This window comes from Microtus oregoni, unplaced genomic scaffold (genome assembly GCF_018167655.1).
Source record: "Microtus oregoni isolate MIOR12 unplaced genomic scaffold, Mior012 000112F_000, whole genome shotgun sequence".
NCBI classification, from domain to species: domain Eukaryota; kingdom Metazoa; phylum Chordata; class Mammalia; order Rodentia; family Cricetidae; genus Microtus; species Microtus oregoni.
Genome location: NW_024544730.1, coordinates 659,015 through 674,080, shown reverse-complemented (window position 1 = coordinate 674,080; position 15,066 = coordinate 659,015). Strand labels below are relative to the sequence as shown.

The window sequence follows — 15,066 nt, the reverse complement described above, 5'->3', positions numbered from 1 at the left end:
GACATAATGCCAAAAGTCTCATGGTTCAAATATTGTTTCATGTATGAAATTATTATAAATATAAAATTAAGTTTAAGCTATGTGTACAAGGTATATTTGAGACATAAATGAGTTATGGTTAATGTAAATAATGGATGATGAACACCTCAAAGCTCTCCAAATAAATTTCACCTATTAAAAATAGCTGGCACACGCCTTTAATCCCAGCACTTGGGAGGCAGAGGCAGGCAGATATCTGTGAGTTCGAGACCAGCCTGGTCGACAAGAGCTAGTTCCAGGACAGGAACCAAAGCTACAGAGAAACCCTGTCTCAAAAAAAACAAAAAACAAAAAACAAAAAACAAAAACAAAAACCAAACCCTATAGATGATGAGTAGGGAGCCACACAACAGGTGTCAAATAGCCATGAGAGCCACCCAGTCGGCAGCTCTCACCTGGCACTAACTAGAGGAAGCCCCTCTATCTTTCTCAATTTTGGATTCCTCAATTTATAATACGTATCCATCAATTGCTAATACAATTGATAAGACTGTTTTCACTCAACAGGAGGCTTCGCCATATCTGGAGGTAGCTAAGATGCTGGGCCAAAGAACCTCAGCCCAAATGGACAGCATCAGCAACAAGGGTGGTTCTTGTCTTGGTAGTTCAAGATTGGATAGGTGTGTGGAGCCCAGAGCCCAAATATTATTCCTAGAGCAAACCTTGAGTAGTCTCTTGAAGTGCTGAAAGACACGTGGTTTCTGTGACTGCAGGAACCTTACTGAGCTTACACTGTCGTCAGACTATTCCAAATATCCCTAACCTCTGAGAAAGGGAGCAATTAGTAGGTTTCAGAGCAGAGAAGGTTTATTTTAAGTGGCTGAAGCTTTGGGTTTAAATGTCCCATTCACAGTCTTTTTCCCTTTCTTCACCCCCAGTGCTGGGAATGGAACCCAGGGTTTCATAATCACTTAGCAGGCATTCTTCCACTGAGCTCCATGCTCAAAGGCCTTTTTCTTATAACTTAAGTAGTCTATTCCAGGGGTCACAAAAGTCTCACTTGAATATGGGAGGAAGAGCTGGGGATGCTAGGAGGCTCCGATATCTTTAAGACAAGGGGGTATGAATGTTGTTTTCTTCACAGGAGGTGAATATGTGAGAAAAAAAGACTGAGGCAGAATTATATTCTTCCATGGCACAACCCACTCTCCCAAAGAGACAACCCAGCTGCTTTACAAGCACAAAGTTCTGTCACCTGTATTCATGATGCATGTGTGCGCGCACCTGCACATGGAGGGCAGCGGTTGATCTTTGTTCCCTACCTTATCTTTTGAGACAAGTTCTCTCACTAAACTTAGAGCTCGCTTATTGATTAGGTCATCATGCCAGTGAGTTCCAGGGTTGAGGTTATAGACTTGCAGCATCATGCCCAGCTTTTTATGTGAGTGCTGGAGATCCAAAGTGAATTCCTCATGCTGAGAGCCTATCTGTCACATTTTCAATGGCAGCCTTCCTCAAAGGGGAATAAGTAAGAACCTTAGCTTCTGTTGGTCTCTCCCATTGCACAGCAGCACGATGACTTTGATAACTGTAATCTTTGTTCTCCAGGAAGAGCATGGCATCTAAGAACCCTGTTTTCATTTTGGCTCTTTTGGTATGGTTGCACTTATCTGATATCCCAACTATGCTAGCTATGGCATACATATCCCTTTCTGTTATTTCTCCTTTCTGAATGTGTACCACGTTTCCTGACCCCATTGTTGAGGGCCCTTCTCCCTCAGATCTTGGTTGGCCTTCTACTTTCTTGTCACTGATGAAATCAACTGCAGATTGTTTGGAGCCCTGTCTCAGGGTCTCAGTTTTGTGTATTACTAATCATGGGCCATGGATAGCCTGCATTATCCCTGAGATGATATGCTCTCCTCAACTATATTGCTGCAGTATTTGTTCTTTCGCCTTTGACAGCTGTGACGCTCTCTTCCTTCCAGGCAAAGACTATCATCTTGGGATGGTGAGAGAGAAATGGAGAGGGGGAAGCTCTATCTTCCTTTCTACTGCTTCGAATATAGACAGCTGCTTGCTCTCTTTACCTATCTGCCCTGCAACCCACATTGGGGACTCAAGTTCAGCCCTAAGTCTGAGACATCCATGGCAGAACCATTCTTTTCCTAAGCGTGATGACTCCATTTCTAGCACCAGAAAAAGGGAAGAGAGGATCTAACCACACCCATAAATAAACTACTTAGAAAGGAATACTTGGTGTGCTGCTTTGTGGTTTGTGGTGCATCTTGATGAACCTTATTTAATGCTCACACCAGGTGGCACTAGTAGGCCCATAGAACAATTAAGAAAAAGGGTATAGAGCACTTTCAGTAGCCTGTGAGGGCTTGAATTGCAGTCTGGTCACTTGAATTCCCAACCACAGCTACCTACAAAGGGAAGCCATATAACCCTGTTAAAAGATTTCCCTATTATTGTGCCAAACAAATGAACACACATAATACATGCATACGTACTTACGTATGTACATACATGCACATATGCACACACACACCATTTCTAATCATCTTATTAGATGAGCCAAATCTATGGATCTAGAGTTTGGAGTGTGGTGGTTTTTCCTAAGGAAGAGACTACCAGTTGAGCAGGAACACGGACCTAAATGCAGTACTTACGTCATACACCTGGGGACTGGTCAGACATCGAGCTAGCCAGGCTGGGAGAGTGGTGCTTAGCGGGGGGCCACTGTGGGTGAGGATGGGCTTCAAGTAACTTTAAAGAGGAAATTAAGGAAAAATGGCTGCAATGAAAATATACACAAAACAGAATGCATTTTAAAACCCAAAGAAAAATAGATTATCTGACATTCTACCCACAAAGTCTGCCTGCCTCCCATTTTCTCAGTACAACACAGGTAACCCTTACATCTATAAGAACAAAAAGTGAAGATGTCTCCATGGTGTCTAAGTGCACGTGGGTACTTAGGGTAATGATATCTAATAGTCAGTTAGAAGAATAGTGAATAAATTCAGTCAAGCACAACGGTACACATCTGGAATCCCAGCATCTGGGAGGCTGAGGCAGGAAGATAAAGAGTTTAATGGCGACCTGGGCAACACTATGAGCTTGTCTCAAATAATAAAGCCTCCGAACAATCAATCCAAAGCCAGCCAGCAAACAAACAAGCAAGCAAAAAGAACACTGGACTCATTAGAGTACATATTCCTTACCTAATTTGGTTGCTTTATGGAGAAGAAACCAATGTATGCTTCTAGTTGTGAATTATTTAACTCTTAAATAATAGAAAAACTCTCTGCTAAAAGACAGAAACAAGGGTTCTGCTGGAGTTCTCTGCAGACAAAACATGCTGCTGTGTGATTGCTGGTTTTAAAGAGCAGGCTCCGGGATGGATGTGGGCCACTACAGGGCAGTCGTTTCTCTCCTGTCTTTAGTTAGGAAGGTGGCAAGAGCTTCAATCTCTACCATGTCAAGGGTCAAGCCAGAAGCTTCCTTTCTGTTTCCTGCTTTGGGCACTTCAAAGACTAGCCCTTTTTAATTCATGTTGAGAAGTCCTGGAACAATGCCCTTTAAAAACACATATGCAAATGTGTACATAGTTTCTTAAAATGGGTTTATATTTTAAGTTAGTAAACAAAGTAATGTGTTTCACTGTGGCATTTTCATGCATGTATATCATTTTACTTTGTTCCTATTTGTCCCTTTTCCCCATCCCTCCTATCCTATTTTTTCCTGGTTCCCTACCTCCCCCAAATAGTCCCTGTTTTTGCTGTCGTGTCATATATATTCTATTATTCTCTATTTTAATTAAAACTTTATTATAAAGAACTTGCAAATAAAAAAATATTACACACCTAAATGAAGTTCATCAGAATGAACTTCTGTATGGTTAGAACAGCCATTCTAAAGCTATAGAGTTTCACACTGGATTTTACACTTTCACTAGAGAACATACTTTTAGACACATACCTGTCATTAAAACACGGAAAAATTCATGTGAGTTAGAAGTAAATCCCATGGAGGCTGAGTGATGTGAACCATCCGGAGCTGACACTCTTCTCTCAATATGTCTCTAAACTTTTGCTACTTCTTGAAGTTTTTTTCTCCAACTTTATTTTCCAAATCAACAATTTGGTCTTTGCTATGTACAACCATTCATTACATTGGGGGGGGGGGGGAGAGGTTATTTTCTGAAAAACGTGAGACAGGGTCTTATGAAGTCCAGGCTGGCCTTGAAATCCTGACTCTCTTGCCTCTGTTTCTCGCGTGCTGAAATTATAAGCATGCATCACCATACCCAGCCATAAAACTAATTTTTTTGGTGTTTCGAGAAAGGGTTTCTCTATAGCTTTGGAGCCTGTCCTGGAACTAGCTCTTGTAGACCAGGCTGGCCTCAAACTCACAGAGATCAGCTTGCGTCTGCCTCCCGAGTACTAGAAGTAAAGGCATGCGCCACCACTGCTGGCTATAAAACTAATTTTTAATTTCCAAGATTTTTTCTTTTCTTTTTGAACTATTTTCTAACAACTTGCCCTTATTTCATGACTGGAAAAAAAAGCTCCCATTTCTTTCTAAACATTTTATCAGGAAATATTTTGAGTGTTTCTTGTGGTTTCTGTTTATTTGTTTTTTGACTTCTGAGATAAGGTCTCACACCTTGAAGCTCAGGTTGGCTTATAACTCATTATATAGTCTGTGTTGGCCAGGAACTTTTATATGGGTTTACATCATCATGCCTCGCTGAAGGTTTTTTAACAGTAAACATCTGCAGTTGTTTGATTATTTCAGCATCCCCACTCCTTCATGTATTTATTCAGTATCTTGGTTCATCAGGTAGGATGGGAACCCCTATTACGGTATTAAAAATCAAAACCAGAGAAGATTATTCTGGGCAGAAAAATCTGTTGTCCTCAAGATCTGTTTCCCTACTACTGCCACCCCACCCCCCCCCACCCCCCGTCAAGGGTTTCTACTTTCTCTAGATGTCTAAGAAAACTAACAACTATTAGGCAATCTATTGACAAGAAGGAACCGCTACAGCATTCCCAACAACAGTCTTGAATAAATCAGCTAAACAAACTAGCTGAAACTCATGATTGTCTTTGACTCTATTTTGCCTGCCCTAATTCCTTCTACCTTCCTTTGGCTTTTCAAGTGACCAAAAATGCCTCTTTTGTGATTTCTGTAAGGCCTGGGAGAGTATGTGGACACATCTTAAACTGGAAGCCTGTCTACCCCATTTTAAGGCTTGTGGGGGAGGGGGTCCTGTAAATCAGTAGGAGTCATTCATGTACAAATCAACTCCCTTCTACACTCTCATGTTACTTAGATGGGATTCTGGAACTCATTTCTGTTTCTCTTCAAACAATCAATTATCACTTTAGCATTTGTCCTTCTGCAGCTGCTCTTCAATGTTCTCTATCTTCTCCAAGCCTAAGGAACAACATGCTTTCTGAATTATCATTTAGACAAAATTCACATGACTTTAAAGAAATCCCTAGGAGTTCTGTTTCAGTTAATAGAAAATATTAACTAGACCAACGAGAAAACCTACACAACAGAAAATGAAACAAGGCAAAGCTCTTCGCCTGATGGCTTCAGAAAGTGACTAAGTCTCGGAAGAAAACACCAAATGTGTGAGCCCCACACTTCATGAGCCCCAGTTCCCTCAGACACCCGAGAAGCTGAGGAGAGAATCAGGCAGACTCAGATGTAACAGACTGAGAATGACAGAGACTGGAGGGCGTACTGAGGAAAGAGATGTGAACAGCCCAAGCTTTAGGTTGAAACCCTAGATGAAAATGCAAAAAGAGACACTAACACTCACAGGAATTGAATCCATCTTTAACCTTTCTTGTTGATTGGGTTAAGATGATCTTGAATCCCTATAGCTGATGCTAACTGGGAGCAGTCCTAAACTGAAATACTTAAATCATCTCTGAAGGAGAAACATCATCCAGAGCAACTCAAGTTATCTCTAGATGTCGTCTTTGCTCATGTTTGTCACTGAGAAAAGAAGACATATACACAAAAAAGACAGTTTAGGACACTGGGTGTATGACTTTGAGATGCAATGATTTCTGAAGCAGTACACAAAAGACACTAACAAGAACAGGATCAATCAACCAGATTAAGAGTTTCTGCTCTTCAAAAGACTTAATTTGGAAAGTGAATAGACAAGAGGAAAAGTATTTTTATCAAATATAACCAGCAGAAGGTACAAATTCAGCTAAATAAAAAACTCTTACCAATTAAGAAAATTGCACACAGCCCAATAGACAAATGGGCAAGAAATGTACAAGCATTTCATAAAGGAACATAGTTAATGGCCAGTAAATGTGTGAAGAGAGTTCTCAATCCCATGAGCTGTCACAGAAATACAAATTAAAGCCATAGTAAAATATATAATAAGAAAAATCAAAAGACTGACAATAACAACAACAACAACACATGTGGAGCATGTGGAGCAACTAGAACATTCAAACACGAGGAATGTGTGAAATAGTATTACCTTGGAAAACTTTCTTCTAACACTGAACCTACACATGTCTTAAGGAGTGGCTACAAACAAGATATCCTGACCTAGGGTGTTTCGGGTATTAAGACGGCCTATAGAGCTGAATCCTATCCACCTTGACCAAACATCGGAGAATTCAAGCCTATTCCTGCTCCTTCAAGGATAAGACAGGGAGTGGTTTCCTACAGGGAACTTGGTGTAAGGTGTTGTCACTGCACGTCCTGCCAAAAAAACATCAGAATGCTTAACTCAGGAAATAGTGGCTTGATGTCTCAAGTATTGCAGCAGGTGATTGTTCTGTTTGTCCTTTGTGTCATGTTAAAGCAGTCTTTTGTCTTCTTTCCCCCCCTTTTTGGATTGGGGTACATAAACACAGGGAAAATAAACACAGGCGTATTCAGTATTCACTGGGTAGCCCTCCTGGTTCTAGCCTATGTCTCTGTATTTCTTTCATATCTCTGTTCCTCTTACCTAATTTTTCTAATCTACACACCCCTACCCTGGAATATGTGAACCCTGTCAAGGCTGGACCCCAACAGATGGCGCCCCCATGTGTGGCTCAGACAGTGGATGTTGTCACCAATGTCTCCTGAGCCCAGGAGAAGGCTAAAGGATACTTGTGATCAAAGCTATACCACAGCCTGAATATCCATGCACTCTCCTGCTTTGTCCGGCTTCCTCCAGCAGAATCCAGGCCATCCTAGAACAAACCAGAGAATGCTGATTAGGGAAAGGGATAATGAGAGATGGAGGAAATGCTAGTTTTAAAATTGTAACTGTTGTGTTTTGCAGTGCTTAAGATTGACCTCAGAGCCTTGCACAAGTGAGACAATTGCTCTCAACATGCATGGGCTCACTCTGATGAATATCTTGCATATCACCATAGAACCTTCATCTGGCGATGGATGGAGATAGAGATAGAGACTCACATTGGAGCACTGGACTGAGCTCCTAGGATCCAAATGAGGAGCAGAAGGAGGGAGAATATGAGCAAGGAAGTCACGACTGTGAGGGGTGCACCCACCCACTGAGACGGTGGGGCTGATCTAATGGGAGCTCACCAAGGCCAGCTGGACTGGGACTGAATAAGCATGGGATCAAACCAGACTCTCTGAACGTGGCTGACAAGGAAAGCTGACTGAGAAGCCAAGGAAAGGCACTGGGTTTTGATCCTACTTCATGTACTGGCTTTGTGGGAACCTAGTCTGTTTGGATGCTCACCTTCCTAGACCTGGATGGAGGTGGGTGGTCCTTGGACTTCCCATGGGACAGGGAACCCTGACTCCTCCTTGGACTGGAGAGGAAGAGGGAATGGGGGGAGGGGGAGGGAAATGGGAGGAGGGAAGGAGATGAAAATTTGTAATAATAAGAAGAAGAAAAATGAAAAAAATGCATGGGCTCATACAACTACAACTTTCCCAGAGCTAGAACTCACAGTGGAGAACCACACACTACCATAGCTTCAAAGATACAGCTCAATGGTAGAGGATTTGTGTAGCATACACAGGGTACTGAGTTTAATGCCCAGAACCACACATGTAGAGATATATTGAGAAGCAATATTCTAGCAGAAATTAAGCAAACACCAAAGGAAAAAACTGAATTCCTAAAGTAAAAAGTTCTAGTCATGTTTGTGGGTAGATGGAACCAATATTAGCATAAAATCTCTTTGGCATTTTATTTTAATAAATGAAGGTACTTCCAAGTACCTTTCAAGAGTTAATTACCTTACTGTAGTCTAGATCCTTGCAGGACAAAATTGTACATGGCCAATGGTAAGAAATATATATATATATATATATATATATATATATATATATATATATATATATTCCATTGTGGGGATTCTCTTTCCCTCTCAGCCTGTTGGTCACCAGGTCAAGAGGGGAAAGAGGCAGAAAGATTTGTCTACAGCCCAAGAGCACGGCCAAAGACAGCCCTCCAGAAGACAGATTTCAGTAAATCAGCTCAATTTTATTCTAGAGTATATAGGAATATATAGGACTGAGGAGTCTGGGGGAAAACCCTAATTTGCATTAGGTGGTCCGCTCCTATCACAGGGTTCAGTATTTGGCAGAGCTCCTGGAGCAAATCTTCTTAGCAGGCATCTGTGTCAAGGATCAAGCTAAATATAAATCAGGCAGATGCTTTAGGAACAGCTTTTAGATAGGTCAGTCCTCCAAGTCCAGGGACATTCTCCAGATAAGGGCAGGTAGAGGCAGGAAGTGCTGCTGGAGGGAGGGAGCTCCCTGTTGCTGAGCTTATTGAGATAAGCTGCTAGGCCATAGGGAGGCTGTGACCTCTGACCAACCAGCAATGTCTTCCAACATTACACTATCAAAAATCATTTTAAAAAATAGTTGCCATGGTATCTGAGGAATGCTTACGAATGGATATGGAAATGGTCCAGTTAAATATGCCCTTCTGTGGATGAGAAATATACATAAGGAGAAACTGGACAGACAAATATGGGAGAAAGGGGGCATTTGCTGATAGTTGTTTCTCTGAGTAATTGCTAACTAATGACAATGATAGAAAAATTTCAAAATGCTACATGACTGAGTGGAAAAGTGGCAGATAGCCTTTCTATGAAAAAAAACCTAAGTATGTTTCTAAGTTTTTAAAAAAGATTTACAACTCTCTCTCTCTCTCTCTCTCTCTCTCTCTCTCTCTCTCTCTCTCTCTCTCTCTCTCTCTGAGTGTGTGTGTGTGTGTGTGTGTGTGTGTGTGTGTGCGCGCACGTGCGCGTGCTGGTACCCATGGATCCTCTGTGGCTGGAGTTACAGACGACTGTGAGCCATGCTATATAGGTGCCCAGAACTGAACTAGGATCTTTAGAGCAGCAAGTGCTCTTGTCTGCTAAGCTACCTCTCCACTCTCATACAATTTTACTATAGGAAAATAATAAACATCATAAGGGACACTATAACCAGGGCATCTTAAACTTTTCCATTTGTGTCTGTAAATTCTGGTCTCTGGCCTCCATCTTTGGAGGCCCCGCCCCTGTGCCCCTTGACCCTTGACCCCTTCCCAAGGAGGGTCAAGGTTGCCTGCCAAACCTTGACCCCTCCCCAGAAAAGATCAAGACCACTCCCCCAAGCTATTTAAACTGCTCCCCAAAAAGTAAACACATGGTTTTTCCCTCTCCTCATCCCCCATGGTCAAATTGGTGGCTTTCTGCTTCCCCTCAGGGCCACCCAAGAGTCCAGTAGTGGATATCTTTTAATTTGGTTTGTTTTGATTTGGCTTGATTGGAAATATTCCTGTTTGAAAATATTCCTAACATCTGGAGGTCCCACCAGGTAGGGCGGCCCTTCCTACGGCCTACGGCCACACATCAAAAGCAACCTTGTCCACAACCCAAGCTCTTCACACCAGGCTAAAACCAGCTCCTGGACTACAGCTAATGCGAATGAGTCTTTTTTCTTGTCCATGATATAGGGTTTTGGGGAAACAGTTCCTGTTTACATTTTGTGGATTACCAGGCCCTTGCTAAAGACACGGGCTGCACCAAGGGCCTAATCCCAGCGGTTGAGCCAGGCTTAGCTGAGGTGAATTTTGTTTGTTTTAGTTAGATAGGCCTAGCATTCAATTTTCACGGCCCATTTTTGTCAAAGAGCTGTTTTGGCAGTAGCGCTGTAATGACTTAGGCCACGCAGTTGGGCATAGACTTTAAAATGGCGCTTGCAGTTCAAAGCCAGATAAACTGTCGCCCCTGGGATGCCTCTTTTTTTTTCATTTTACTTTTTATTGAATTTTACTTTTATTTACAAGAACTATGCATTTTGTACTTTCATAGCTGAATATGGGGATTCAATTTTTGATGACCATCATTTCTTTTGAGTACCATAAATGGAGACAGCTTAAATTCAAATATTGATATGAGATGGTTAACCATATTTAAAGAAAGCATTAACGATATTTCAATAGTCATCACTTAAGCTTATCTTGTGTTCTACCTACTAATGCTTAATTTTATCTTCTAAAGCTGGTGTGTTACAGTGAAGTGAGTGGCCATGCATAATTTGTCTTGGGAAACTGGGAAATATTGAGCTCAGGGTTTAGCAAAGGTTTTAAGTTACTTTACTTAATGACTTGTTCTAAGTCAGTGCTTCTCCGAGTTTAATGTACACAGGAATTACCTAGGGATTGATTTTAACTATAGAATAAGTAGCTGCTGCCCAGGCTTGATGTTCTGCATTTCTAACAAGTTCCCTGGTGAGGCTGCTACTTAGAGTTTGCATTGGTGAGGTTCTCACCCATTTCAGAAAGCTCAGAGTCAACACAACTTTCTGCCAATGAAATCAGAGTGACTTCTAACAACCAAAGCAGAGAGACCTCATAAGGCTGGAAAGAGGGACTGTCCTAATGGCCAGCTTTCTCTTCTGATAGAGAGAGTAGTCATGATTATAGGTGACTAAGAAAAATTATTTAAAGTGAACAAGAACAAAATGAGAATATTTAGTCCTCATTTTCATGAGTGAGGAACACATTCTCACCTCATCACTGAAGAAACAAACAGGGGAAGATGGCAGTCAGCTACAGTCCACTACTTCTGTCTTTCTGTTCCATTTGCTTGATGAGCTCAGGGAACCCCGCATTCTCCCCTGGTGCTATGCAGCCTACCTTCTCCATTTCTACAGGATCAGTGTTCTCTGGTCAAGAAGGCCAACTCTGCCTACTGTTTCAGTTTAAGATGGGCTTGTCTAACCTGAGACAAACTTTTCTAATGCAGGTTATCTTTTACAAGTTTTAGAGTTATTCTTTCTTTTTTTTCTATTTAAGTAAAATTGCTTTATTCTAACCAACTCACAGATAAAAATAGGTAGGTAAAGGAATCTGTTCACTTGCTCACTCTCAAACCCTATACATCTCTGGGATGCCTCTTACAAAATCTTTTAAAATTGGGCTTGTTCGATACAATATGTACTAAACAACTAATTTCCCTATGGACTAAGATTTGACCTCAATACCATCTTGACAATGGGATGCATTGGTCACCAGAGAAAAGCCTTGAGCTTACCGTCCCTCCAAAGCCTAGAAAATAGTTGTCACTGTGGGGATAAGTGGACAGAGCTTCCCTCAGTAGCCAGTGCCTCGCAACATGGGTCTTGGTCGCTAGGATCGTGATGCCTCCAAATTCCCTGTCATCTGGTAATTAGCACCCCAATAATTCTAGCTGGACCATGCAGCCAGAGGCACTGGCCCCTCCCCCACTCTCTCAAATCTTCACTACCTAACCCAGTCCTGTGAAGCAACATTCTTCACATTCCTCTCCTTCCCTGTCCTCACCTACCCCCTCTCCCTAGCCAAACTGGAGTTCTAGGTCAACTTCCCCCTTACCCACCTTTCTCCCTCCCTCCCCACTCCTACCACATCTCCCCACCCTTGGACCCCCTCGGTGCACTGGGCTAGCCCCTCCCAATCCTCCCCAGTCTCCTTCTATACCAGATCCCACCATAGCTCCACCAGTCTCTGCCCTCTCTGGAAAATGGCAGTAGTCAATGGCATTATGAAAGTCCATGTTCCCTTTTCTCTTCCAGATCTCTCTCAGAGAAGTGGCTGGGTTCCTTTTCTACTAATTTTTCTGTTTATATTAAAGAGTTTCATTATTTGTCCCAGGCCTATGATCTAACCAGGCTACTAAGCCATCCAAGTGTCTACTACCATGGCCCAATATACCAGGCTAGATCCAGCCTCCCCAGCAGGAGCCATGGTCCTGGCTACCCATTTTATTTCTCAGTCAGCACCAGATATTAGAAAAAAAATAAGAAAGGCTGAAGAGAGTCCCAAAACACCTATACAGGAATTGGTGAAAATGGCCTTTAAAGTTTTTAACGCCCAAGATGAAACAGCTGAGTCTTTCCGACAGACAAGGCTACAATAAGCAGTTAATTTGCAGGCTCAAGCCTTAGCAGCTGCCCTAAGATCACAAAAAGGGGGACAAGGGAAGCCAACCACAGGGCTCTAGCCTAAGTCAATCTCACAGGCAAGCTGTTCCAAGTGTGGCCTAAATGGCCATATGGCCCAATACTGCACTAAACCTCCTACAAGGCCATGCCCTATCTGCCAGTAACCTGGACACTGGAAATCACAATGCCCTTGTGCGGGCTTGTCCTCGATGTCACGCCACAGAGGTCCAGCCTCACCAACATCGACAACTGAAACTATGCCAGCCTTCGAACTTCTCAGCCTTGCAGAGGATTGACACTGCCCAGACTTGGTATATCCTGTAACCCTGTCCGAGTCTAGGATAAAGCTGCAGGTAGCGGGTAAGTCCATTACTTTTCTTTTAGACACAGAAGCTACATATAACATCTCACTTAAGCCTTACGTTCACCTCATCAATTTCAGTTATGGGGTAGATAGGACCCATTCCTCCCCACTTAAAACTTTGCCACTGCCCTGCATTCTTGCAGGACAATTTTTCTCAAATTCTTTCTTAGTGATACCTGCTTGCCTAGCACCTTTACTTGGTTGCCTAACAACTCACATTGCAACACTCCAATTCTTCCTGTGCATAAGCCCTTGGGCAGTCATTCCAGTTCACCCTCTGGTTAACAACTCATACAATCTCCTGTCTAACATCCCTCCTACCACCTCTGACTTTACAGTTCTAGACCTAAGAAGTGCCTTCTTTACTGTCCCTTTACACCCTGACTCATACTTCCTCTTTGCCTTCACCTGGGAGGACCCTGACTGCCGGTCCTCCAGACAGCTTACATGGACTGTTCTCCCTCAGGGTTTTCAAGACAGTCCCATTTATTTGGCCAAGTCTGGCTCGAGATCTCTCAAACTTTGACACATTTTCTAGCACGCTCCTCCAGTATGTGGATGACCTACTTCTCTGCAGTCCTACATTGTCTCTGTCCCAAAGGTCACCTCTGAACTCTGGAACTTCCTCAGATCCCTAGAATATCGAGTTTCACCAAAAAAGGCTCGGCTGTGCTCTCCTACAGTGGAATATCTAGGTGTTCACCAAATAAGGCTCGGCTGTGCTCTCCTACAGTGGAATATCTGGGTGTTCACCAAATAAGGCTCGGCTGTGCTCTCCTACAGTGGAATATCTGGGTGCTCACCAAATAAGGCTTGGCTGTGCTCTCCTACAGTGGAATATCTGGGTGCTCACCAAATAAGGCTCGGCTGTGCTCTCCTACAGTGGAATATCTGGGTGCTCACCAAATAAGGCTCGGCTGTGCTCTCCTACAGTGGAATATCTGGGTGCTCACCAAATAAGGCTCGGCTGTGCTCTCCTACAGTGGAATATCTGGGTGCTCAACTCAGCCCAGGCTCTAAAACTCTCACCTCTGCCAGGGTCCAGGAACTGCGGAATTTACAGCCTCCAACCACAGGGGCTCAGCCCCTGCTCTTGCTCTTCCAAACCCCAGAAAGCTTTGCCATACAGATGAGAGGTCAGGAGTGGCCATGGGAGTTCTAACCCAACAGGCTGGGCCTTTAAATCTGGCTGTTGCCTTTTTATCCAAACAGCTGGACCTCACTGTCTGTGGATGGCAACTATGCCCTGGCAGCAGCAGCTGAACTCACTCGGGAAGCTCTCAAGATGGCCTTGTCTGGGCCAATCACAGTATATTCTACCCACCGCCTCTCAGACCTTCTGAGATCCACTCCTCTCTCTCCTTGGACCTTCATGAGTCCAGGCTTTTCACTTACTTTGGCTTCCAGTCCTGCCATAAACCCCACAACTCTTCTTCCTGTTCCCTCCCCTCTGGTACCTCCTCTCATTCTTGCTCAGAGGCTGTAGAGGCTTTAAACTCACCAGGCCAGGTCTTCTAGACCAGCCACTTACAGATCACCAACTCACCCTGTTTGTTGACGGAAGTTCCCTTATACATAAATCAGGAAACCGACAGGCAGTGTATGCAGTGGTCACTTCCACTGACAAAGCGACCCACCTGCCAATGGGAACTTCCTCACAAAAGGCCAAATTAATTGCCTTGACTAGGGCACTCCAAATAGCCAAGGGCCGACGGGCTAATACCTACATTGACTCTAAATATGCCTTCTCAACAGCCCATACTTATTCTGCAGTCTGGAAGTAAAGGGGCTTCCTTACTACCAAGGGCACTCCCATACTTAACAGATCCCATAGTTAACAAAGCCAAACTTTTGGAGGCCCTCCGGCTCCCTGCAGAAGTAGCCATTATTCACTGTTGGACCCAGTGGCCTTAGGCAATGCCAAGGCTGACTCAGTGGCCCGGGGGCTGGCCTCCAGCTCCTCAGATTCCACATAATATATTTTGTTCTTGACTCCCTCCTATCAGCTCTGTTACCAACCTAAAGAGAGGGACGAGCTTATAAAAAGGGGGGCCACAAAAACAAAGGATGGATGGTTCTATTTAAATAACCGTCTCATCCTTCCTCAAGACCGGGCATTGTCGATCATTTCAGACATCCACCAGATCTTACACATAGCCCCCAAAGCTTTGTTTTGCTTCTTGGAGCCCCTTTCTGACCTCACCCATCTCTGAGAGTCTATTTCACAGGTTCTCTCCTCCTACCAGACGTGCCCAGGCCAACCCACAGGGGGCTCT

The 15,066-nt window shown here is 43.4% G+C and overlaps 1 protein-coding gene across 1 annotated transcript in view; it reads right to left on the bottom strand.

The window, feature by feature from the left end:
- Positions 1-15,066, bottom strand: part of LOC121443683 (sodium/hydrogen exchanger 7) — a 157,572-nt gene that overhangs the window by 8,808 nt on the left and 133,698 nt on the right. The window contains exons 14-15 of the mRNA XM_041645485.1: positions 7,132-7,214; positions 2,655-2,751 (exon numbers count right to left, since the gene is read on the bottom strand). Of these exons, the coding sequence (XP_041501419.1) occupies positions 2,655-2,751; positions 7,132-7,214 (180 nt within the window). The remainder of the gene's footprint in view (positions 1-2,654; positions 2,752-7,131; positions 7,215-15,066) is intronic.